This window comes from Alosa alosa, chromosome 24 (genome assembly GCF_017589495.1).
Source record: "Alosa alosa isolate M-15738 ecotype Scorff River chromosome 24, AALO_Geno_1.1, whole genome shotgun sequence".
Taxonomy (NCBI): domain Eukaryota; kingdom Metazoa; phylum Chordata; class Actinopteri; order Clupeiformes; family Clupeidae; genus Alosa; species Alosa alosa.
The window spans coordinates 5812466-5839532 of record NC_063212.1 but is presented as its reverse complement, the minus strand read 5'-3'; the positions used below and the strand labels follow the sequence as shown (position 1 = coordinate 5839532).

At 43.6% G+C, this 27067-nt stretch overlaps 1 protein-coding gene across 11 annotated transcripts; it reads left to right on the top strand.

The window, feature by feature from the left end:
- Positions 1-1716: 1716 nt before the first annotated feature.
- Positions 1717-26710, top strand: atxn2 (ataxin 2). 11 transcript variants are annotated; one of them, XM_048236314.1, is made up of 26 exons: positions 1719-1854; positions 2139-2242; positions 4407-4440; positions 5936-5995; positions 6352-6423; positions 6847-6997; positions 8065-8079; positions 9933-10057; positions 11890-11981; positions 12217-12405; positions 13118-13281; positions 14318-14575; positions 15858-16037; positions 16422-16601; positions 17529-17636; positions 17763-17827; positions 18022-18386; positions 19041-19107; positions 19442-19588; positions 21404-21421; positions 22085-22157; positions 22973-23166; positions 23752-23878; positions 24508-24878; positions 25254-25428; positions 25964-26710. In XM_048236314.1, the coding sequence occupies exons 4-26, from the start codon at positions 5969-5971 to the stop codon at positions 25990-25992; spliced, it is 3192 nt and encodes a 1063-aa protein (XP_048092271.1). In that variant the 5' UTR covers positions 1719-1854; positions 2139-2242; positions 4407-4440; positions 5936-5968; the 3' UTR covers positions 25993-26710. The 11 variants fall into 11 exon arrangements, with proteins under 11 accessions (XP_048092266.1, XP_048092264.1, XP_048092274.1 ...); XM_048236309.1 differs by having other exon boundaries at positions 1717-2242; positions 22085-22151; XM_048236307.1 differs by having other exon boundaries at positions 1717-2242.
- The last annotated feature ends 357 nt before the right edge of the window (positions 26711-27067 follow it).

Genomic DNA, 27067 nt, shown 5'->3' with positions numbered 1-27067 from the left:
CTATTTTCTTGTCGTCGTTGATTTTACCACGTCAGCCGTTCAAACTTGAGCTGGGATGCAAAAGTGAACCAGACATAATCCTTTGTTTTGACACGTATGGGCATAGTTGAGAGCACTTGTGATGTCATGTGAGAATACATTGTATTTTGTTCATTTGCTGAACAGTCTGAGTTTTGTGTCCCAGTCTTCTGTTTGAATTAAGGCATCTGTTATTTTTATTTGTTCATTTTGAGTTTCATTTATTTTATTTGTGTACTAATCTCCTCTTATGTTGTAACTGTGCACTTGTTATTTCAACATGGGAGGCCTGTACCTCAGTCAGTATTTGTCCTCTATCATCTTTGAAAAGTCATGAACATGCTAAAATGTTTGTATTAAAGCGATTCCTGCTGTTCAAAAGGGAGTGTGTCATTTTATGAGTGGTTGTTGTGGTGGGGTGTGGAGGGTTGATTATCAATGGGCTCTGTGCACTAGCATACTTGAAGTCGGCAAACCAGTTTCCTGTTCGTTGACATCGCTCTAAGCACCTGAAGAGGAGTGCTCCAGTTGTACCAAAAGGTGTGCTCACCGAAAATCCTTCCCTCCTTATTTTGTGCAGCCACTGCACTTAGGCTGGCGTTTTTAGGAAAAAGGTGGAAGCTAAAATTGTTTTTGTAACGACTTGAAGCCGAGCAGTGTGGCACAGCATTGTATTTCTTATGTTTTGGTACAACTAAAACACTCATCCTCAGGTGCTTGTTGACAGCAATGTCGACAAACAGGAAACTGGTTTGCCCACTTCAAGTAAGCTAGAGTCCATATCACGGCATTTCTCTCAAATAGGAATTTATGTAAACATTACAATTACATTATCCTTCAAACTATAACTATGCACATTACATAGGAGGAGAGGCCTATCAAAAATATTCACTAAGCGACTGCAAGTGATTTAATCTTAGAACTGTTATCTCACCTTTTCTAGGCCTACTACCTTCTCCATGTCAGTGGATGGCTCAAGGATATATTTTTGACCCTTTTATAGACTAGTTCATATAATAAATGCATATGACTTTTAGTAGGCCTGTTTTGATTTTTCAATTACTGATGCCACTGGTAGGTGTAAAATAGATATTCCTTAGGTAAGTTGTTGGACTGGTGTATGTTTACCATGGACTTCTCTGAAACAGTTATGCGTATCTGCATTTTGCAGTAATATTTATCCACTCACGTTAGGGAAAACGTTACAGTAATCTCGTTTATGCTGTCGGTTTTATTCGTCGAAAATGACTTCACTCCGACAACGCCATGGATACAGATGGATGTCTTCCAAATGCAGACACGAGAATGGTTTCACCGAGGAGGCGTCTCCAGAGACGAAATTATTCATCAAAGGGACTTCTATGACAGATTGTTGGTTATAATGTATCAGAATTCATGTTAACTACAATAGAACTGCAACTGGCTACTACTTTTGCACCGGCTCACGTGGATGCCTCATTACAACCACTCGATTGTGAAGTCATCCTCTACTTCCTGTAAATAGTGCGTTTTTTCCCACATCCATGCTTAACAAATGCTCATTTAAGCAGTGCAAATTACATATGTAAAGAGTGTTTTAGTTTGTATATATATAGCTGATATTAAATAATACCCGTCTTCGTGTTGTCAATGAACGAAAATATGCGATCCACAGTTTACACCGTAGTATTGTCTATATATCCATCCGCTATTTTTAGTCTCCTTTCAGACTATTTAGGTCCTTTCACTGTCAGCAAGGAATAGACCCCGTGTTAGCTGAAAATACAATTTCACGAAATTGTGTGAACATTTTATTTTAACATTTTTAGTTTGCTATTGAGTATACATGTTTTAAAGGTAGCGCTTCCTGTTTTCTAGCGGAGAAAGGAATTAATTGAGTTTAAGAAAAAAAAATAAAGTGAAGCTAACATTAGCAAGCCAGACTGTCGACCAGAACAGCTAGCAAGCTAGTTACGATTCATAGCAGCAGGGCTAACGACCAAACGAGCTGGCTGGTGTTTATAATTTTGTTAGCATAGGTTTTTCGAACAATATTTCATCATTGTGTATTTTGGTGTCTTATGTAAACATTAGAATACGTTTTACACGTTGTCGTTTATGGGATCATCATGTCAATGAAGCAGGCCGGTGGAAATCGTAAACCCGGCGGTAGCAGTAGCGGTGCTGCTGCGGCCTCTGGAGCTGGAGGGGGTGGAGGAGCTGGTGGACGACAAAGTCTTGGCAGGTAGGTTCGGCGACAAATATGTGATTATTTCCCCCCACCTTACACCTGTCTATGTTGACAATATTGGATTTTGAGTTTTTGTAGTTAACCAAATACAATGTAATGAGTGGCAGTACAATTACACGTACATTTGTTTTTAGAATTTAGAGAATATTCGGATATTGGCTAGGTCACGTCTGAGCGGCTAACGTTAATGTCCATCAGATGCCAATATGCAGCAGGCCGACAAATGCCTTTGTTAAGCAAGAGTTTGCACTGTTGATCCATGCAAACAATTAACGTAATGCTAACGTTAACCAACCTGGCGTTGACCTTAACGTTAGCTATATTCTGTTTATTCTATTTGCTTTATGCTCCTCAATATCGAAAAAGCTTGTGCATCTAGCTAGCTACGTAAACGCTAACAATTGTTGGCTAACGCTAGCATTTGGCAAGCTGAACGTTGTCGATGCAAAGTTATGTAGACGAAAGTTACCTATTCGTCTAACGAAAGAGTAACAAGGATGTAGGAATGTCCAGTGTCACATGCCATTTGAGAGCCTGACATGACAACTACCTGCTGAAGAATTGGGTTACCCTGTGATGGTCCTAGATCCTTGCTAATTAGCCGTCAATTGACAGGTCAGTTAGGTTTATGGCAAAACATTGAGCTATCTTGCTAGCTAAGCATTTGTTTTAGGGTCACCGTTATAGTTGTGCAGTTAGTTTAAGTTGGCTGGATAAATAACCCTGTGCCAGTGCCAGCGATTGTATTGATACTATTATTGTTATCGTAACGTTAGATTCATCCGTGCGGGGACCAAGTATTTGCCTGCAAGCACCGTCAATTTTGTTCAGCTAAGGAGTGCGTAACGAGATGGCCATGTCCCTTTGCTGTGAAGGCAAGCTCAGCTGGCAGGTTCATGTTGGTTAACTGTTAGCTATCGCTGGCTAGTCGGCCAAATTGAGTGGTATGGAAAGGAACTGCAGCTGCCCCCCTCCCCCTTATTACTGCATGAGCTCTTTTGACATTGTATGTATCTAACTGATTTTGATAGCACTCATATTGTCCAAGCCATTTATTTAGTCGCCATCACCAATGCTTCATTTGGGTCTTGTGATTTTTGGGCGAAATCATGCGATGTTGCGAGCTAGCGAGTGTCGAGCGCGCGCATGTGCATGTGAGTTCTGCAGGGGAAAGTCAAGCGAGGGCAACCTTGACGTTGCGAGGGTGCTTAAAATTGTGTCCTTGAATCATGACATTTGTGTAAGTAACGTGCTTGTAGTCTGTAGATTTTGATCTTTACCAGAGCGATGTTTAATGCGTCACGCAGTACGTGTAGCAAATTGAATACCCAGGAATTTAACCATGGACATGGCATGGCGTAGTGTAATGTTGCTAAGTTGGCTAACGCCAGTGCATTGCGCTGGCCAGCTACGTGGAATGAGTGTAAAAGACGAATTCAAGTTAATTATTAAGGCTAGTAGCAGGACAGGTATGTTGCAGCAGCCTACTACCCAGCATCCAGAACCGGCATATGTCGTGGGCGGCGGGCTATTTCGTTTGAGCAAAAGTATGCTTACCCATGAGCATCACTACAGTGACAAGAAAAGCGGCATTTGAGGATTGTTGTGTTGAGCAGTGGGTGTGTCTCCATGTGCTCAATCAACTTTGACCACTTCAGCCCGTCTGTTCACGTTTTGCCATCGGTAGCAGCCAAACTGGCAGACCCCAGAGGTCTCAGCATTCCAGCTACTGGTCCCTAATGAAATGGTGCGCTGTAGATCAGCCGTCGCGACTGAAAAGCAGAGTCGGTCCTGCACCTGTGACATAGTTTGGTGGAGGGCTAGCAGGCTGTCAGAGGTGTTTAGTCGTTGGAAAGGTGACAGAATTGTCATTTCTAATGCTGATATGCTGTCAGACACAGCAATAAAAGCAAGGTTGTAGCCTATGTTAATGGACAGATGAAAATGTCTGGTTTGCAGTTCTGCGGCTCAGTGCCCTTGGCATAAATGGCAGTGGCAAGTAGGTTTAGCAGACATAATTGTGGTTTTTTACCCTGTGTTCTTTGTTGGTAGCCAGATCTGTTGGATTAGCTAATATAAATTGTATGTTGTATCTATAATTTTGATAATGGCTTTCTGTTCTAACATCTTTCACTTTTTTTTCATTGTTCTGCTACAGAGGACGAAACAGTTCCAAGGGCGCACCCACTGCTGTGAGTTTTTATTTGCCCATATTGATGTAAACAGTTGTTGAATTGTGTGCAACCTTTTGTGTTTGTCCAAGCTGACTTTACTGTGCCAGTCTTTTTTGGAAGGCATAGTTTAGTAAGGCCCATTTCAGTTAATCAATAGGAAGATAGGCCTAATACAATTAGTATCAGATAATGATGGTGGGGTGATATGACCTCATTAGTTTCATAGTAATGTATTGTGTGTAGAGATGATTCAGCAACATTTGCATCAGCCTGTGGTTAAACAACAACCACAGCATCTTGACAACTACAACCAGGTTACCGTACGCATCATCTGATGTGGACAATTTGCTCCTTTGCATTAAGCCTTCATCTGTGATGCCACCTTCAAATGAAATGTCATAATTTAAGCAATGATGAAAATTGAATATAGCTCTTTAGAAGGTTGTCCTAATTCATTTAACCTGCCATCAGAGCTGATGAGTTAATGATATCTGGCAGGCCAAGATCCGAAGGCAATGTTTGCTTGCATTTGACAGGAAAAGATTGTTTGATTGGCAACCTTAATTAAATTTGATGTTTTCATTTGAAAAAGAAGTGCAAATGTGGATAAATAAAAATATCAACAACCGTTCACCAGAATTGGGGACTGTATGAGAACTCCCTGGTTAAAACCAGGTCCCAAACCTATGCCCTTAAGTAGAATTGATTGTACATCCCTTTAATTCCCTGATGGGCCTTATAGTCATTAAATGTAGGAATAACATAAACAAGAGCAGTCAAGTGACTGCAGACCCTTGCTCTTATTATTGGTCAGAAGTAAATATGTGCATCTTGATAGTCATGTAGGACAACCAACAGTATGTTGGCACTGTGTCCATCTATCAGGTTGTGTGAAACGGATTACCCAACATTCAATGGCCTGGGCCTGTGGTAGGAAAGCCTTGGTCAATCAAGGTCATCATGGATAACTGACTTGAACCTCTTCTCATAGTTCAGTCATGCAGAATCATTTAACAAACATCCATCTGACTGACCTGACTTATGTGATCACCTGCAGATTACTTGCACGGACTTGTAATAAATCTGTGGAGTTCACCTCTCTTAAAATGCCCTTGTAAGGTTACTGAAGACTATAAAAATCAAGTTTTAAAAAAGGAAAAATCCAAACGTCACTATTGAAGCACAAGAAAATGGATGAGACATAGTGCTGACTGCAATGCGTTTGTTCTGTTTAACGTATTTCACCACAGTGTTTTTTGCAGTTTAGACAGTGTGTGTGCTAGGCATCTGTGGACTGCGCTGACCTTGTAATATTCTAAAACAAAAGTATGATTGAAGCAAGACATCATTAAAGCACTAAGAGATGTAAACACTACCTGTTAATGTCAGACACATTGCAATTGTCAGAGAGGTTTTATTTTTAAAAGAAAACATCTATGGCTGTAACATCAGAGCTTTTATGATTACAGAGACAACAACTCACACTACTTTTGCCCATTGGTTTCTTTTCCAGACTCCTTTCAATGGCGTTTATGCTAACACGAGAATGGTTCATATCCTGACGTCAGTTGTGGTAAGTGGCTATGAAATGGCTATGGCTACTGTACCCATCTTATCACACGTTGGCCAATTTCTCTCTGACGTCACCGTTTAACCTCGCAAACCTTTAGTTGACACGAAGAAGCCCTTACAAAACTCTCAGGTGTGATAATCAGATAACAGGAAACATTGGAAAACATGGAAATAGAAAAGCATGTCCCCCCTTAGTCTAGCGGGTGACTGACATAGTATCTGTAATCAATCCACAAGGCTCAGTGGTCACTGAGACAGAAAACGCTAGATGAATAAGTTCAGATTGGAATTCCAAATGTATTGCTGTCTTCGTCTATATTTAAGCCTGATCGAGAATCTATCTCCTCTGATGCACAGGGAACCAAGTGTGAGCTGAAGGTCAGAAACGGTATTATTTATGACGGAATCTTCAAAACATATGGTCCAGAGGTGAGTCACAGAGCTGTTGGAGACACAAACATGTGCGCGCGGTGTGTGGTATGTCTTAATAACCCATCTGTAGACGGCGTTGGCATCACAGGCATCACTGCCCACGGCGCAGAATTGCAACCATATTGCACAACATTACAGCCATCAGTGGCGCTGGCTATAACAAGAATTACATCAGTTAGTTTTTGTTAATTCTGTCTTGTATTGGCAGACACCCATTGACCTGTCTTTCACTTTGTGATGCATTGGCACCAAGTGGATTCTGGATCTTATTCATGCAAGCTTAATGTGCTGCACACTGATCATACACTTAGAGGACCGTGGAAGAGAGGGTGGTTAGTCTGTTAATGGGCATCTGGCTGTTGGTAGTGGACAGAGAGGCCTGTTTTGAATGTTTTTCATGACTTGGCTCTCTGGCCGCAGTGCGACCTGGTCCTGGACGCCGCCCACCGTAGGAGCCCCGAGCCCAGTGTCGGCCCCCGCAGGGAGGACATCGTCGAGAGCATCATCTTCAAGTCCTCCGACGTGGTGGTGGTCCACTTCAAGGACGTCGACCTCAACTTTGCGAAGAAAGGTGAGGTGGCCTCCACATGAACTTCCAGACCATTCTCATTCTCTATGTTCTCTCCAGCCTGTATACTTCCAGTCATATCCATTTTAGGTAAAGTGCCTCTCGGGCCATGTCCTCATTTTTGCCATCTTTATCTGTGAATATAATTGAGTTATGTAAGTCACTTTGGATAAAAGTGTCAGCCAAATATATATATATGGAAAATTAAAATGAAATAAAAAAACCCTTTAGATGTTGGAGAAGACAGAAATGTGGCATCACATAACATGAAGTGAAGCCATGGAAACTCTTTCCAGACACACTTAGCAAAGGGAACACGGGGAGTAGGGCTCTTCCAATTCTTCACACATATGGATTTCTGAGATTAGATTGTTGGAGCCCTAAATGCAGTTCCTTATTGCTTGGCCTTCCAAGGACCCAGGGACAGACATAGAAGTCAGTGAAGGAGATTAGACTAGTGTTACAGTGGCAGTGTTTCCCATAGAATTTAATTCTATTTGTGGTGGTAGGTTTGCAGAATTAACTTGAATGCAAATGTTTTTAACAAATTAGCACAGCGGGGTTATGATGCTAACTGGATTTACGCACAATTTAGCCTTCTAGTCCTCCTCTATGCCTTGCAGGATTGTTAATGTTGTCTTTAAACATGCATGTAGGTTTGTTGAGAGACAGAGAAACGAGGAGAGGCTTTACAAAGGTGCACATAGCTCTACAATGAAAGAATTCCATCCAATTGAAATAGTACAACCTGGAAAATCATTGTGTGGTGGTCAATGTTGATATTGTGGTGGGCCGCCACAAATAAGTCAATGTATGGGAAACACTGAGTGGGCAGTCCAGCCCTACTTCCTCTGTTGTAGTGATTTCTTGATTGCTCCACATATAGTGGCGTGGATAGATCAAGGCTCTTCTTCGTTCAGTACCACATTTTGAACATTACCAACATTATTTATTTTAAAACATGATTTAACACCCCACGTTTTACCAAATCCAGCCTTAGCCCAGGATGATGAGGTGACTGTCTTCCTCCAACTGACTCTTGTCTTTCACTGTCTTTTTCCAATCTGTAGTACCTTCAGAAACAGGTAATGCGGCCGTTTTCTCCTTATGCAACTTCTGGCATTTGTTACATTCATTTGTTTAATTTACTGCAATATGTATAGCCTATATACATGTGGAAGGCCTACTTATGTTTACCAAACCCCTTTCCTAGAAGACTTTGCCTTTACATCTCATTTTTTTGGAGTGTAAGAGCATACTCTTTGACCAAATATGATTACGGAATGGGAGGTTCCAACAACAGAGCAGTGACTGTGCTGGTTTTATTAAAAAAAAAAACACTTGTTTCTTCAAACAAATGTTTCTTTTGCTGTGAAGTTTCACCAATTTCTCTTCTCACTGATGTATTTACACACACACACACACACACACACACACAACCTCTTTCCTAATGCAGCCAGAGATTCGTTCTGGCAAGTCTCACCAAATTCCGGCACAAAACAAAAATTTTGAATTTGAGACTACAGTCCCTAAAAGCTTAACATATTCCTGACCTTTGAACCCCTACAAGGTTTCTTTTGTCTGTGAACACATGGCCATTTGCTGCTCTGTGCCCTACAGCACATTTGTATTTCCCTTTTTCATTTTCGTACGCCTCCTCGTTTTTTTTTTTCTGTCCAGTAGACACTAATTGTTCTCAGTTGGTGGGCACATGTGCTGTTTGAATTAGAATGTGATGATCTAATGTGATTTTTGCATGGTGTTCTGCCTCCCCTCCTCCTGACACCTAGACGCTCTCCTGTTCCGCCTAATCCCTGCTGTGTTAGCCGTAGAACCGTGTCCACTGTGAACCTTGTTCTCCCTGACGTGCGTGCAGCCTGAACTTAGATGCAGTAGCGCTGGCATGCCATCAATGGTACCAGCAGTTGCTCTCGCGGGTAGCCAATTTTCTAGCTCTGTGTTGGACACCGGTGCTGCCCCAATGGTGTTCGAAGAAGTACAGTCCCAATAACTTATCAGTAACTTTGCTGATCAGATCTGAGATTTATGGATCTCTGGCACAATTATCTGTGTGCATGGACCCATTATTCGGGACATTTTGTTAGTATGAAGGTTATTATGCAGAATATTAGGATTTTCTAAAAAGAAATATGAGAATCCTGAATAGGTTTCTAATGGTTAACTTCCCTGCCATATTAGGAGTTTCTCAAATAGAGAATTAATAGATAGTGCTAATGCTATCCTTTGGCTTAAATACCATATACAATCATGTAAGTTATATATTTTAAGAGCAGACATGTCATTTTTGTTTTTATAAATGAGGCAGTATAGCTGTGAAGGAATAATCACACTGTAGTTTTTACATGGGCCTTTGTCATAGCGATGAATAAAAGTGTCCAGAAACCCCCAGGCTTCTGTGCCAGGCTGCAGTGCTGGTTCCTGTAAACATGCTCCTCCTGGTCACCTGATCTGCTTACCCATAATTCAGCTGGATCACAAGAGCGCTTTTCCACAGCTATGGCTTCATTTCAGCACTCCTTACTGTGGGTTTCCTCCTTTACCTTGGCATTCTGTTCTCACGTGTTCTGTGATCTTGGGGGTAATTGAAACGGTGAAGGCAGTTGGCGCAGCTCAATATAAGCTTGTAGCCATCTGACAATCATGGAAAGGGGTACAATAAGGGGGTGGACAGAAACCTATTTTGTGTGTTTGTTTTGGCTTTATTATTAATGGTTTATTGGTATCTGTTTACGGTACATTAAACAAAAATGATTTGATGTTTCAATGTATTGCCCAAAACTGTGTCCGTCTGTGTTTTGTCTGTCACATTCGCATGTGTTTGTGTCTTCCCCCACACCCTCTGTGTCATGTCTCCTGTGTCCTGACCGTTTCCTGACGGAATAACCATTACGTCTATGCGTGTGTGTGTGTGTTGTAGATAACTTTACAGACTCGGCTGTGAGCGCACGGGTGAATGGCGAGCACAAAGAGAAAGATCTGGAGCCGTGGGATGGAGGAGAGCAGCATGCCTCAGACAGCCTGGAGTCTCTAGACACGGATCTGGTGAGACGGCCCACAATCTGTCATGTTCAAGCTAGGGCTGCCACTAACAGTTATTTACAGTGGTGATTAGTCTGTCGACTATTATCTCGAGTAATTGTTAATTGTGTGGTCTGTAAATTGTCAGGATGTTGTGGAGATTGTATCAGTATTTCCAAAGCCTAAGACAGGGATGTCAAATAAATACATTATAGGGCCAAAAAAACAAATTTGCACTTCAAAACAGTCAATGTTTAAAGTGCTAAGATTGTTCACAAAAGTTTGTGAAAACATGCACATCAGAGTACTGCTTTACTAATGTAAAATATAATTAGGCCTACAATAGTTTCATTGTTTTTGCATTGTTGCATGATGCTTGCATGAGATACTTCTCAAAACAACAGCAGTTATATGGGTGCCGTTGGTTTTGGGATGTTTCCCTCATGCAAGCATCATACACTGATAGAATATTTATATGTTATTTAATTACATTTCATTTGAATGCCTGAATGTAAGGATTCAGGAGACACAATACCAGCTTGTGTGACTGGTAAATGGCGGATCAGATCATGCGTAAATCACTGATCTGGAGATCTTTAACTATCTTTAACTAAGACTAATTAATAGCTTTTGGCTGACTTTAATACTTAATGCCAAACAGTGTTTTATATAGTCTGTGCTCTGTTTTTTATGGAAGTTGCATAAATCCACGTCATTCTATTAAATGTCGTTTCATAATTAGCCTTCCAATAGGTTGAAGCTTAGCTTTGCTACCAATGTGCACACGCATGCATTGAATAAACGCTCATACCACGACTTAATTATATGCCTCTATGTTTGATGACACCAAATTAACAAGTATTTCCTACTAATTGCAGGAATGTTTGTTTTCTTTTTCTGTCCGTGGCTCCTTGACCAATTCGCGAGCAAATTATCAGACGATGGCCGGGAATAATTTCCTCTGCAGACCATTGTCCACATTGTGGACCCAGCGCCCATAGTTTGACAAATGGTGACCTGCATGCTGCCATATTACGGCCTTTTTACGGTGTGTTTTTAGCGGGTTTTTGGCGTGGAAGGCTCTGTAGAAATCTTGCACTTATTCTCAAGTTAAACTGAAAGAGCGTGCGTTCAGACACCAGAATGAAAAGAGTACACAGTAACGTTCATCAGGCAGTAGTAGCCCTAATACAGTGCGTTCAGTTCACGTTCATAAAATACATATGAGCGAGTGACTTTGGTTTAATGAACGGCGTTCAGGCACAACACTGGGGAGGGAGGTAGCTGAAAGTTGACATCTGCCCTGACTGAATACTGATGAATAATGAAGCCGAGGCCCACTTGCGGCGCCGTGAGTGAGTTAAGTGGGCTACCGTTGCATTGTGGGGAATGGAGTATTGATGCGCAAAACAGCAGCCGGCGGCTGTGGCCTGCAGGCCGGTTCTAATACTAATCAAATATCATCCCGGGGGCCGTAGATAATTCATTCGCGGGCCGGGCCTTGACTTTGACATGTCTGGCCTAAGATAATATCCTGAAACATTAAAAGAATAGAATTTTGACACTTTTATTTTACATAGAAAATTGACTAAAACTGATTAATCGATTATAAAATAGGTTGTTGATTATGACCAAATAGACCACAGTTGACAGCTAATGGATTGATTACAGTCTCTGATTGTTTACAATATCTGCATGCCATGTTTTGTTGTTGTGTCAAAGTGTTGACAGTTTGTTGGCTAAATGCTTACGTTTCCCGTAACGCAAGCTGGCTGATGTAATTCCAAATCCTCTGTAGATTCTTCCTGAGTGTCGCGTCATAAAGGTCTTGTCTGTTTTGTGCTCCGCTCCTATAGTCTAATGGCTGGGATCCTGATGACATGTTCAAGTATAACGAGGAAAACTACGGCGTCAAGTCCACTTACGACAGCAGCCTCTCTTCATACACGTAAGGATCTCTTGCGCTCTCTCTGTCTCTCTCTTGGTACCTTAATCACCTATACTGTAAATGGGATTGATTAAGCTGCATGGAGGCAATTAAATCAGTCATTACACAGCTGTCTGTACACTTCAGGGAATCTCCAAAAACACCAGTAAGCTAGCCACATTTAGAGCATATTCAGCTGCTTAATTGGGTCGATTTGAATGTGTCTTCCTGTGGCGTTTCCTCTTCGCTGTGGCAGAGTTCCTCTGGATCGGGACAACTCCGAGGAGTTCCTGAAGCGCGAGGCGCGGGCAGCCGCACTGGCGGACGAGATCGAGTCCAGTGCCGCCTACAAGGCCCGCGTGGCGCTAGAAAACGACGAGCGCACCGAGGAGGAGAAGTTCACCGCCGTGGTGCGGGGAGAGAGGGAGGGGCACACACTCAACAGGTCAGACACATGGTTTCAACTAACACACACACACACACACACACACACACACACACACACACACACACAGATTTGCATCAAGATGGTTTAGCCATGGTACTTAAATGATGAGTGAACATGTTTGATATGTTTCCTCCGCTGCAGCCTCTTTAGATCCATTCATTTGCATTGATAAGTGGGAATTATTCACATTATCCTGAAACCACTGCACTTTCGAGTACTGTGATGTGCCTAAAGCCTTTGCACAGCACCGCACAGAGGTACGGCGTGCTGTCATAGCACCCAGCGGTGTCGTGGGAGTGCTCTGTGGCGGCATTAAGGGCTAGGAGTGGAAAATGCAAGCAGAGCCCCAGAGGTCATCCTTAATGTGCACTAATCAAAGGCTGTGAGGAAAACATGCAATTAACTGTGGTGGAGAAAACATTCATCACAAGGCGAGGAGCGCATTGCCTCCCGTTTTCTTTGTCTTGTTTTTTCTCAATGCATTCTCAGCACCCCTTTATCACATGAATAAAAAGATCTGTATACAAACAACAAAACATTTTTGAAAGACCTATTGCTCTAACTCCTTTATTTCAATTCTCCATTTATCACCAGTCTTGCTAGCATATTTTTAAAGTGTATTTTCACCTGAAGGTGTGTGCTGACTTTGCCCTGCTCTTCTCTCCATCTATTCCTTCTCGTCTCTCCATCTCTCTCTTCTCTCCACCAGAGAGAACAAGTACATTCCCCCCGGGCAGAGGAACCTGTCATGGGGCTCCGGGCGCCAGAACTCCCCCCGGCTGGCCCAGTGCAGCCCCAGCCCCCACACCCCTCGCTCCGCCCCCCACGACTACAACTCCCCACCCAACATGGACCAGCGCGTCGTCAACGGAGGTGAGTCGCTCGCGGGCAGCTCTCTTTTGAACGCTGCCTTTGTGCCAATTTGAGTTTGGTATCAGAGAAGGTCTAGCACATCTCAGGATTTGTCGCAGTTTTGATTATTAGTGTGCGTTAATGAGTCTGGTGAGATTGAAAATAATCTAGTCTATAATAATGATCAAATCAGCAATTAGTAAATTACGAAAATGAAATGATGACATTCATAGCTTGCCTTCTAATTATATATAATTATATTATATAGACAATCACACTACTGATATGATGAAACATTCCCTTATTCTGTTCTGAATGCGGTGATGTAGCACCTGTGATTTTTAGCAGGTTGACAGTGAAGAGAAAACAAGTCTGATCTGTTGTCGTCTGCAGAGACAAGTAGCTTGCACAGGAATGTGTAAACTCTAGTTCAAAGGAGTTTTTTTTTTTAGTTTTTTTGGAATGGAACACCAGGTGGCTGTCTACGTCTCCAGACTGTCCAATGCTCATAAACTATTCATTTGGGTTTTGTGCATTTTTTTCTTCCTTCTCTGGGATGACAACAGAAGTCTTAGTTGTAATCAAGTGTTACATTCTGTTTTCTTTCATCAAGTCAACGTCTCCCTATTTTTCCCTCTCCCCATTCTCCTGTCATCTGTCTGCTCTGCCTCCCCCCCTCTCCCTCTCCCCCCCTCTCCTCCTCCTCCCTCTCCCTCTCCTCCTCTGGATTCTAATCCAGTGCTAAACTCTGGGTGTGCCAACCGCAAACCGAAAAAGATGATGTTGGTAACATTAAATGGACGACTGAAATATTGAAGAAACGAAAGAATCGAGGCAGTCCTGAATATAATTTTAGAAAGCCTTTATTAAATACTGGCTACATGCCTACGGGTTTGGACTTACTCAGGGCCTTTTTTTTAGTCCCTTTTGATTGCCTCCCATCAGGTCCTTTCCTCCCTTTGTTGTCTTTCTTTCTTTTTCTTTCTCTTTCCCTTTCTTTCTTTCTCTGACTCGTCTCCATGGTTTCCCCCTCTTACTCTCATTCTTTCCCTACCAGGTGGCCATCCCTGGCCGTCCCGCTGCCAGTCTCCCTCCTCCCGCCCGCCCTCTCGCTACCAGTCGGGCGCCGGCGCCTCCGTGGCGGCCGCTGCCGCCGCCTCCTCCTCCTCCTCCTCCTCCTCTTCATCCTCCCTGCCCCCCAGGGCAGCCACCCCCACCAGGCCTAACTCCAGACCCCTCTCCAGGCCCTCGCGGCCCCAGTCTCACCCCTCGCCCGCCCCCATCTCCACTCTGCCCAAACGCATGGCCTCCGAAGGTACCCGCTCCCCAACCCCTGGCACAGGGGAGGGCAGGCCTGGCGCACGTTGGTCCTGGGGTGTGTGTGTGTGTGGGAGGCGTCTTGGTTTGGCCTCAGCTGCGTGTGTGTGCGGAGACGCCTCCGGCTTATGCTTCCAAAAGCAGCCACTGTCCAACAGCAGAGGAGTTTGACACTGACACATGCACCTCACCCCAACCCCCTCTCCACCTCCTGAGGTTCTCATCTTGCCACCACTGCAGCACTGTTATCAAAGCAATGCTAGTCTTCTATATCCTCATACACAATACATTTGTATCTTTATCTTCTACATATACATTTACTTGCAACATTCACAACAAGGCATTATCAGGGTTTTGTCTTTACTGCACAGATAAAGATACATTTGTATGATGTCGCCAGCTCCTCCTTCTGCCCATTGGGTTACAGGAAGAAACCAATAAAGGCAATATATCCTCTGGGAATGGTGAGATAAAGTACTTATTCAGAGATCTGCCCCTCAGATTTGAATTGGTTCACGGCTTTCACCATCTGGTGTATTTGTCACGTAGGCACAGGTCTTAGAGCGGAGGTGCCATAGCCTCAGTGCACTGACCTCAAACGACCCTGCTGTTGTGACTAGCGCCTGGGCTTGCCCCCTTGTGGGCCAGATAACATTTCACTGTCTCACATGGAGCCCTTGCATTCGTCCTGTCTTATTGATTTTTGGGCTGTCTGTGTCTCTTCCCTGGTGTGCACTTTGGTGTGTCTCTCCTGCACTTTTAGCATACAAATCACACAGAGGGTAAACCAATATCTGGATTACTACTATTTGTGATTTCTTGGTGGGCGTGTTCGCTGCCGTTCAGAATGTGTCCTCCATTGATTTGAAAATAGTTTTTTAATCGGGGTAGAATTTGGAGATGCTGGAGGCTGTAGATGGATGATTAATTCACTGTTGAGATACCGCATAGCAAGTAAGACTAATTGGCTCTTCGCATTTATTATGTAAAAGTGTACTCACATTATTTCGACATACCATTGGAATAGCAGTACGAGTGCACACCTGTCACTGTTCAAATGGGCACACCAACAAGCCACTACGCTGGGCGGTGTGAACAACCAAGTAACATGTGGTCACAGCTACTAACACTTTTTTTTTAAACATTTTTGCCTTGGACGTCTCAGGCCAGACGTCTTTTTCACTGTGGCACGCGACCGGGGGACTGCACTGCTGCCACAACGGGTGACCGTGTGAGCTAAGGACAAACCTAACATGCGCAATGTGTGTCATCCTCCACAGGTCCTCCCAGGATGTCGCCTAAATCCCAGCGCACTCCCCGGACGCGCGTTTCCATTTGCCGTGGCGGAGGTCCTCCGGGAGGGGACTTCCTTTCCCACAGTGCACCTGGGGAGGTGTCCGCTCCCCCAGCTGCCCGTAGTAGCCCCTCTGGTGGCACCTGGTCTTCCGTGGTCAGTGGAGGTAGGTGGTAGCACATATCAGATCATTTCTGTGTTACTATCGTTACTATGTAAGGGACAACTGCTGCCGAGGAGTCCCGAATACAGGATTAATGGACGAGGCAGAGGCAAGGAACTCCACATCACAAAGCGGACTTGATTTTTTTTTTTTTTTTTCCCGATGTTATTCCGCTTACTGTATCTCTAGTTGCCACTCCTTCACATTGGCAATATGCATGTATTTATAGCACACAAAGGAAACATGCAGTTCAGTTAAAAAAAAAAAAAAAGTATACATAATAATAAGTATTTTGTAAATTGTTATTGCACATTTAATAGTGTTGTGTTATAACCATATTACCATCATTGTAGCCAGATACAGTTCTGTAATGTTTTTTTCCAACAGCGCACAGACCCCGATCTCCACGGCAGAACAGTCTGGGTGGGGCGTCTCCCAGCTCCTCTGCAGTGTCCTCTCCACAGACTGGCACTGCCCCTGTCGACTCTGTAGCCACCCCCATGGCGGCTGGATCGCCCATCGCCGCTAGCCCCGCCTCCAACCTGGCCGCCACGCCTTCAGCGGAGGGTAACTCCCACTTGCCTCAACCTCTCTGTTGCGTCTAAAATCTGTCTGCGTTTCCATATCCGGATGGATGAGTGTTTGTTGTGGAAGAGTATTTCACAAAGGCAGAATTAGGAAATCTAAGAAAAGTGATGATAAAGTGAGGCTTGACATAGCGTTGTCTGGTCATCCTAGCTCAACACGTTTCATTAACACCAATCCAGGATGAGTAGGAGCGACTATGTCAAGCCAGGTATAAGTAATTCAGGATATGTGTGCGTTTTCGCTTGTTCTCCAAAGAACCCACGCTTGAATTAAAAAAATTGCAGAAAATAGTCAATCGCACAAATTGAACAACCGCTTTTGATATAGACCAACAATGAAGTAAAGTTTTTCTTTTTTGAATGGGCAAACACCCTGCGTAAAACGACAGTAGGCATGGTGGACCAACTGAATGCAAACATAGGTATGCACTACCACAGTAGGCTATTCATCAAACGTCTATCAACAAAAGAAGCAAACAAAGAGTATGTTAATAATTACCATAATTAAAATGATAACCATATGGTATAAGGCAGACAATCTGTTGAGTTTTGCGAGTAAATACATTAAGGAAATGGTATATAAATGGAATAAAACTCTTAAGTTCACATGGAGGTCGGATTTGAATGGCAGTCGGCTGAACCAATAAGATAACATAATTAACATTAGAATGAACTAAGCCTGGTCGGGACCAGGTTAGGTGCAGAGAATATATCCCCATGGTAACTTATGTGCCATCTCTTTTGTGAAACCAAGTTAAGGCTAAATTCATCCAGGATAACCAAAAAATCCCAGCTTAATCCCTTGTCTAGGTTTTGTGAAATACCCCTTAGGTCTGCTTGTTTTGTACACTCTCGTTTGGTACACTCATGAACTGTTTGTTCTGTATTGGTCACTCTGTGTCTTTAGCCAAAGAGCCGCGGGTGCAAGAGGCCAGGCAGAACTCTCCTACCGCCAACAAGGAGAACGTTAAACCTGTGGAGTCTTCTCCCAGCATGACCAGAACGGTCAGCAAAGGTGTGTCCATCTAGACGCCGTCCCTGTTCCCTTCTCATATCACTGATTGCTGGTTGCGTTTCATTAGTGGCCCAGAGACCACACTGAGTTTCATTAATGTTATGTTTTGTTTTGTTGTTTTCCTAGGGTCCATGGGTCCCGACCACAGAAAGCAAATAGACAATCTAAAGAAATTTAGTGTAGATTTCAGGGTAAGTTTGAAATGTTCGATACAGTGATTTCTGACCCATAAGTCAACATTATATGCATATTGGAATTAAATAGATTCTAAACAGGGGTTAATGTGCTCATGGAGATTAAATGCAGTCCATTTTTACGTTTAGTCTGAGTCTTTGTCTTTTCTCCTACTGCGCTCTGTGTCCTCATCTCCTGTCTCTGCCCACAGTTGCAGTCGAGTTCAAACCCAGATCCAGTCTTCGAGTCCAAGGCCGGCCCCGGGGACAAGCCCAAGGAGCTTCCGCTGGACAAGGGCCCAGCCGACTCCTCCTCCGCCGGCTCCAAAGCAGACGAGACCTCCACGACCCCCGTCGCTGCCACCACCGCCACGAGCCCCAACATGAGCGCGACAGGAGGCAAGACGGGCGGCGCACCCTCCCCATCTCCCTCCGCGGCCGCCGCCGGTCCGGAACAGAAGAGGAGCCCAGACGTGACGTCACAGGGGGTGCAGACGTCAACCCCGGTGTCCGGCGGGGGTGCAGCCAAACCGGACACCAAGGATGACAAGGAGGAGAAGAAAGACCCAATGGCCGAGTGAGTGAAAGGGCCAATAGAGACGCGAGTCAGGGGCCAATAGAGACGCGAGTCAGGGGCCAATAGAGACGCGAGGCAGGGGGCAATAGAGACGTGAGGCAGGAGGTGGGAGAAGTGTGAAGAGATGACGCTGCAACAGTGTCAGGAGGAGAAGTGGCATGAATGGATGTCATTAAGAGGGAGACCGTGAGAAAGACACCCGCTTTGGTAGCAGTTTAATTAATGTCTGATTTGTACTGATCACTGCGCCGGGATTAGTGTGTGCTTCACCTCACTGTGTGTTCACTGTGTGCTGAGTGTTTCACTAATTCACGGATTGGGATAAATGCAGAGACCAAATTTCCCTCATGGGATCAAAAGAATATATATACTTACTTACTTTTGACACCCGATGGAAACTAGTGCCTGTTGTATGTTATAATTCAGGTATACTGGTATGTACTTTTGACACCTGATGGCAAAAGCATACCTTTTGTTGTGTAGTTTTTTTTTTTTTTTAATTGTAAGAACTTTTAAAAGGCTCTTTGTTGGTTGTGTTGTTCTAAACCAGTACTACTTCCTGAGTAAGCTAATATCTTTGACTCATTGGCTTTACTTTCAGGCTCTCTGTTATTAATCTGTTCAATAATCTGTTTTGTTCGTGTTTTGCCACAGAAATGTAAGAAAGTCCACCCTCAACCCCAACGCCAAGGAGTTCAATCCGCGAGCATTCTGCACACCAGTAAGCCACCCTGTTCTCATTCTCCTGATTAACCCTAATTAGTGTCACGCGTGTGTCACCACACATTCTCACATGAGCTTAATTAGTTGGTGCATTCATCAGAGATTGATTGACATGCCTCGTGAAGCACTACTGTATAGCAGTGTATTACTCTGTAGATTTCTTACAAATAAAGCTGCTTATTATGTCTTGGCACAAGTGGAAAGTCAAGTTTAGCTTTTCCTCTCTAATGTTCTTGCTTTGCTATTCCTCTGTAATGGTTTTCTTTGCTTTTTCCACTGTGATGTTCTTGCTTTGCATTTCCTCTGTAATGTTCCTGCTTGCCTCTCCCCAGCCTAAGCCTGCCACCCCGACCCTGCCTCGGCCCCAGGGCCAGCCCAGCCCCTCCATCGTGGTGCAGCAGCCGCCAGCGGCGATGTACGGTCAGCCCGTGTGCTTCCCCCAGATGTACCCGCTCACGCCAGTCAGCCCTGGAGTCCAGGTGAGCACCGGCCTCACTCACTCAGTTACTCTCTCTCTTTCTCATCGTCTCTCTGCCCGTCTCTTTCTCTTTCTCTCTCTTTCTCTCTCTCGCTCGCTCGCTCTCCCACTCCCCTTCCAAGCATAAACTCAAAAACGCATCCACGCAAATGCACACATAATCTCCCTTTCTGTCAGTCTTTTTAAGTCCATATCTTCATTGCATGCACATTCCCTTTTCCTGACTTGCGCTCATATTTTTTTTTGTTTGTTTGTTTGTTTTTCGTTTTTTATTTATTTTTGTGTCCATCCGTCTATACGCAAGGAGCCATCAGCCTTAGTCCGACTCATGTCATGGTTTAGTGTGCATCTTGTGATCTTCTGTTCTCCTCCATCACTTCGCATGCACTGACCCTGAGACTGAACCTCATCTCGTACAGCTCTAACTCCCCCTGGCCTCTAATGAATGCATGTGGTTGACCTGTTGTCCTGCTACCCTAATGTGCATGCTCACCTTTGCATGGAAGAAACCAGTCCTTCAGATGAAGATGTGAGAAGGCTTCAGACAAAATGCACTTAAGAGACAGAATATGTAAAACGTCTCATGATGAACTGCCAAGAATATGTTAACAAGCCCAGGGCAAATGATCTATGTAGGATCTTGTAAGGATCTTTACAGATACAATGACTAAGTGGACATATTAACAAGCTCAGGTTCTTCTCCTCAAAATAATGGTGTTTTTGAGTTAATAGGCACAGTGTTCCATGTGTCCATCTGTGTTTCCAAAGACTCCAATTCACCAATTGTTTGTGGGTGAAAACTTGATTTGAACAAAAAAGGAATCCTGTCTTGTGTATTACGGGATTACAACAATTTTACAAAATTACAGACCCACTCTTTACTATACCAGGTAGATCATTCTGAACGTTGTTTGCAGGGATGGCAGGGTCAAGTTTGGGTGTTTGTTTGCAGTTAATCTTTTAGTAAATGAAAGGTCCAAAGATTCTTTAACTCAACTCAAATCAGTTTGTTAATTCAACTCCACTGACCCTATCTTTAGGGAAAAGCTATTTGTTAGCATGAAATAAAGTAAATTACACTAGTCATGGCTTTTCTTTCATTCCCATTTATCATCAACATACACCCTTTTTGATTCTGGCTTCATTTCAGAGTTAAGTGCAACATTAAATGCCTAACAGCTATGCATTTATGCTCTCCAATAACAAGCAAGTGGCCAAGCTCTTGACTACAATGCCTTGAAATGTAAGATGTCTCAATTCAGCCTGTAAGTCTTGATCAGTTTAAAATAACTTTGTGTCAGTGACCCTTCATCAGTAGTAATATTGCATAGTGAGTAGCAGTGTCTGTCGGCTGCCTCCAAATGGCCACTTGACCATTCCACCAACCCCTCTCTATTCTGTGTTCGGCAATAGATGACTCAGAAAATGGGGCGTATGTCCAGTACCTTTATTTGTGTTCAGGGAAAACCAAAGCACATCTCTGAAATCTGACATGAGCTTTGCTTCTCCCTAAGGAGAGGAATGTGATGCTTGGTCGGCACGAGTTGCTACCAAAGCCAGAAGTGTCCAAACCAGTTTAGTTCCATAACCACGCCATCCATTTTCCCATCATGAGTCATATCTCTGAGTCAGTATATTGGTTGATGGTATGCCATTTTTGTTTGATTTTACAGGGTAATTTGTCCTGCATTGTTGCTGTAAGAAATAGTTGGTGATCCAACATCAGTCACTATTGTATTTTTTTTCGTTTTTTTTTTGTAAGTGAGACGATCTAAAGACTGGTTCTTTTTTTCTCCCCCCTCTCTCTCTCCAATAGAAAAGCATTATCTGGAAGGTTTGTGCCATTCTAAGCTTTTTTCCCTTTTTTCTTGGAAAGATGTACAGTATGGTCTATGATTGTTTAGCCAGCCCCAACAGATGTTGGTTTCCCTATTTCTTATTGCAATGACCTAATCTGATGGTTAAATTTGTTCATTTTCTTTTACGTTTTGCTTTTCTGAATTTCAGTTTTACTAGTGGTTTCAGTTTTACTATTAAAAAGCTTTACTAAATTTCAGTTTTATTAGTCGTTTCAGTTTTACTATTACATATTTTTCTGTTGCAAAGATCATTAGTTTAGCTGGACCTTGAAGTTGTTTTCTAATGTATGACACAATGCGAATGTGAATAGGGTGCAATATTTCTACAGGACGCTTTCTGTTTGTCCAACAGACAAATCCACCCAAATAACAAATGACACTTAAAACACCATTCATTATGCTTTGTGAATTTTGCATCCTTCAAATGACCTTTCATATTTGAGTGGTGATCATAATGATTTTGAATAAGAAAAACATTACAAAACATTTGAAGAACATTATAGCATGCTGTCTAAGATGTTATGCAATGACTGACTGATTGATCCATATCGGCAGTGTAAACTATGTTTCCGGAAGCGAAGCTGACCGAATGTGTGTATTATTAGGTAGTTAATGGTTCCATCTGCCCCCCTCTCCAGCCTCCAGCCATGTACCATGTGCAGATGCCTCATATGACGGTGAGCCAGTCCAAGCCCTACAGACCAGGTAAAGGTGAGAATGCTTACTAATACTGCACATAACACATTCCCATTCTCTCGCTCTCTTTCTCTTGCTCTTTCTCTTTCTCTCTCTCGCTTTCTCTTTCTCTCTCTCTCTCTCGCTCTGTCGCTCTCATTTCACTAATCGCTTGCTGCAGTGCCAGTGAGTGTGTGTGTGTGTGTGTGTGTGTGTGTGCTTATTTGAAAGCAATACCCTGCTGCTGGAAAATGCTTCATGGCACGTGATTGGCTGTCTGCTTAAGGCGGCATGAGAACTATGGGAAAATCGTTATATCATCACTTCATTAACTGGCACTTAACATAATGCGGCTGGCTTATTACATTTATTTAGGGATTATTTAATAATCAGCTAAAAGAGCACTTGAAAGGGCCAGAAGAGGTGTTGCCATATTATTATTTTAACAAGAACTATTTTGCAAACCATCATCAGTTTACTTACTGCGGATACACCTCCATTTCATTGTCCGTAAGAAGTCATGATAAATACACTTGAAGGCCTGTGTTAGTTCTTGAGCATTTAGAGGTTCTGAGGGCTGAGCCAAACCCAGAGTCTATGGTACAGCAGGTCCTATAGTAGGCCTTGTGGCATCTAACGCGAAAATAGGCCATCAGTGCTGCTTCAACTATGCCACATCTGCTATCACCTACTAGACCTGTATTTGCCTCTGCTCACAATCATCTCTGAAAACCATAGATAATGATAACTATAGATAAAAAAAAAAAAAAAAAATCAAAATCCAACTTGTTTAATGGTTCACACATTGTTCTTGTGACTCAACCCTCTCCTTCCTCCTCTCCCCCCTGCAGTGCCCAACATGCCCCAGCAGAGGCCTGAACAGCACCACCCTCAGGGCACTTCGGCCATGATGCACCCCGCCACGGCTGCTGGGCCTCCTATCGTAGCACCCAGCCCAGCGTACTCGACCCAGTACTTCACCTGTAGCCCCCAGCAGTTCACCAGCCAGCAACTGGTGCAGCAGATGCCACACTACCAGTCACAGGTACCAGAGCCGCACCTGGCCTAGCTGGAACGCTACCTGTGTATGTGTACATGCATGTATACACAAAACCTGTATGTGTTCACATACAGTATGTTTATGGAAGCCCGTTTACGCCACTTGGGGGTGGGTGGATTATGAGATACTGAGTCAAAATTTTTAAATATTGAGTCAGAACTTTGAGAATACCCACTGTGACTGATGTGTTTTGCTGATTTTGGCACTTAACTGGAAGACTACTTCCACATCTGATAATGTTGTGGGTTATTCTGATGTTATGGTTTATGTTGAGAAGTGTTTCAGATGTGATCAGTCGTGCCAGTGCTAATTTGGAAACCGTGTGGAGGCATTTATTTCTCTGTTGCTTCCCAAGGGTGCATCAGTAGCAGTGTTCTGTTAGAGTTGATGTGGGAGGTCGTAGCATCTCGGCCCTCGCGTTCTATTTGTATGGAAGCATTGCTCTGCAAGACGCAGTGGAAAGTGGGTGTTGCAGGCTTGCAAGAATTGTTAGCTAAGCAGCTACTTAGTTAACATATCAGGAAATGTGATTTTCCTTTTGCCACTCTTTGGAATTGTGTGTATGTGCAGGCTCAGCATGTGTTCAGTCCGGTGATGCAGGGCAGCGCCAGGATGATCACACCCAACGCACACGGCCAGCCTACTCTGGTGTCCTCCTCGGCCACACAATACGGCGAGCAGACGCACACTATGTATGGTAAGACCTTCACTTTGTTTATATCACTATCGGGACACACACACAAATAAACACTCAAGCACATGGGAGGGATGGGGGAATCTACATTTGTTTTGGTAAATTGTTCAGTATGGCAATGCATTAGATTAGAAACAGTATCGGAAAGTGATTTCTGCCCGTGCCATATTTTGTCCCTTTTACGTGAATGTGTTACTTAATATTCATTTATATACAAACCAAGACAGCGGATTCCTAAAGGAACGCAATCACCCATCCCTAAATTATCTCTGTACCACAAATGACCTTGTACAGTGACTCGAAGAGCTGTAAACAGTGTTGTAAGGCTGCGTGTACAAAACCGCTTGGGGCTCCAGTGGAAATTTGATTTCGCACTGAGAATTCTCGGTTTAACTGTTGATGTGCCGAGTGAGTGGGAAATAGGGCACCCACCAGCCCAGCACCAAACTCCGAGCACGGTAAACACAATCGGATATTTTCGGCAGTAAAAACTCCCAGTAAGAACCAAACCAGATTTTGTTCAAATCTACACACGTATGGCTACTGAATCCTCTGTCCACCAGATGGCATTATACAGCTTTGTTGATGAGGGCTACTTCACCCTTAAATTTTTTAATGGTTTGCTTCTCCAGTGTCCGCCGCCCCGATTCACCAGCAGTACCCACACCCAAGCGCCACGTTGCACCCTCACCCGCAGCACCCCCAGCCCTCTGCCACGCCCACGGGACAGGCCCAGCAGGGCGGGCAGCACGGGGGCAACCACCCGGCGCCCAGCCCTGTGCAGCACCCTCCGCACCAGGCCCAGCAGGCCACCCTGCACCTGGGCAACTCGCCCCAGCAGCAGATGTACTCGGCCCTGGCGCCCACCCCGCCCTCCATGACCCCGGGGCCCAACCCGCAGTCCCCCCAGGCCAGCTTCCCCTCGGCCCAGCAGGCCGTCTACCTCCACCCTCAGCAGGTGCAGCATGGCTACAACCCCTCGCACATGGCTCATGTGCAGCAGGTACGGCCAACACTCACACCACTGGGACTCTTTCTTACCAGTACCATTGGTCACCATCATAACTGAGCTTTTTACGCTTGTGTGTTTGTGTGTGTTTGTGTTTTGTTTGTGTCAGCACACATAGGATTGAGGGTCTGCAGACTTCTGATTGCTCTTGTTGTGACCGAGTTAACATAACAGCTTCAGAAATAAGCTGATCTGATTTACTACATAGTACCAAAAGTTCTTGATGGTCCTGACAATGTTGTGTTCTGATCATTTTAAAAGATGTTCTATGCCAGGATCCAAGAGTTTAGGAAGGTGTTTTGGGTCTGATTGCTGTGCAGTAACGGTCATCTCTCCTCTCTCTCTCTCTTTCTCTCTTGTCCTGTTAAGGCTCACATGCAGTCTGGTATGGTGCCCTCGCACCACGCGACGCCATCACATCCCCACATGATGCTGATGGCCACGCAGCCCCCCGGCGGGCCCCAGCCCCAGCTTCCCCAGAGCGCCCTCAACCCCATCCCAGTGTCCTCCACAACACACTTCTCTTACATGGCCCACGCCCCAGGTACGCTCATGGATTAACCAAAAATGACAATGTAACCACAACAACACAGTGTCCTAACATTATGGGGAAGGTTTCAAAAACATTGATTAAGCTTAGACTCCGGCTTATGAAAGTGAAAGTAAAAGTAAGTAAGAAAGTGAAAGTCCTACCGTGCATTGGCCCTACCTGTGCACCTAAAACAGATGATTCCACTACTGATCTGCCTGACTCTGAGCAGTTGCACTAAAGCAGCTGCTTTAGTGAATGGTTGGAACAAATATGTGGTAAGACTTACTTTATGAAGCTGGACTTTCACAACTCTGCTTATACTAAATGAGAACCTTAATGGAAAATATCTGAAATGTTAGTGTTGGAATAGGCTCAATCCATGTATAGGAAACTAGCCCTATGTGTATATCTGAGTATAACTTACCAGTGTGGGTACTGTGTTCATATGGCCTTCAGTGTTAGCTCTTTAATGGACCTCAATTTTGAACTTCTATCATGTTTATTTTTTTAAAACTAATTTTGTCTATTTTTTTTTTTTTGTCTGTAGTGCAACCCCACCATCAGCAGCAGCTATAGTGGAGGATGCCTGGCGTGTTACACCCGTTTATCCCAGAAACCAACCCATTCACCCCAGACACCCTCCCCCAGCCCCCGCCCCTGATCCTTACTTGCCCTGAACCAAGGGGCAGTCACTAAACCCACATCATTTTGCCCTATCCCCCTCTCTTCCCAGTAATCAAAGAATACTAACAGGTAAAAGACGTGTTGAACAGAGTTTTTAACAAAAAAGTTTTAACGAGAATGGACCCTTCCTAGACGATTTAAAAAAAAAAAAAAAATGGTGCAATGCATCTTGCAGTTGGCAGGGGGCGCTAACTGCAAAACCTGAATCAGCATGCCAAGAGCGAAGACCGAGAGTAAAACTGGAACTTGCGTTTCCGTCTGCACCTTGAAACTTACAACTCTTCCAATGTATACACAGTATTAACATTACTGTTAACTGCTGCTGCTATCGCTGCGTTCAAGACTTGGGGTTAAATTACCAACAATAAGATATCTGACTAAATAAATATGAAACATGTTGTAATTTAACAAAAGAGAAGCTTCCTGTAACAAACAGATTTGGCAGAAACAGGGGGATTATTTAAGAATTATGATGGCAAGCCCCGATTCACTTGACCGTTGCATAACTGTTAAGTTTAAAAAAATGAATACTTTTACTTTGTAGATAATATAAATGAATAAAAAATTAAGAAAAAAATACAAAAACATTAAAAAAGATTTAAAAACTGAATTATTGTGTGGACAACATTTGTTTCACTCTACTCTATATTTTTCTCTTGTATATTGATAACATTTAGAAATATTGTTCTCAATCCAAAGTTTTTGCACTTGCAAGAGAATCAAATAATCCTGTTCTTTTCATCTATGCATATGATATGGGTTCATACTATTATTTAGTTTTATACTGTTATTTGTTTGTCTTTATGGACTCAACATATCCCTGCCAATGTAAGTAACTGCAACTGCACTGAATGAAATCCCTAGATGAAGAGGTATCACGATGGAAGTTTTGAAATATGAGTAGGCCTAACGTTTTGATACAAAATACAAAGAGTGGTGAAAACTTTTGTGTCGACTTTTAACAATT

What these genes read in the sequence shown, in the direction of transcription:
- atxn2 (XM_048236307.1), top strand. Translation starts at nt 2,127, where the DNA reads ATGTCAATGAAGCAGGCCGGTGGAAATCGTAAACCCGGCGGTAGCAGT. An exon ending in ATATCCTGACGTCAGTTGTG is followed by an intron (nt 5,996 to 6,351) that starts GTAAGTGGCTAT and finishes TCTGATGCACAG; the next exon opens with GGAACCAAGTGTGAGCTGAA. An exon ending in TCAAAACATATGGTCCAGAG is followed by an intron (nt 6,424 to 6,846) that starts GTGAGTCACAGA and finishes CTCTGGCCGCAG; the next exon opens with TGCGACCTGGTCCTGGACGC.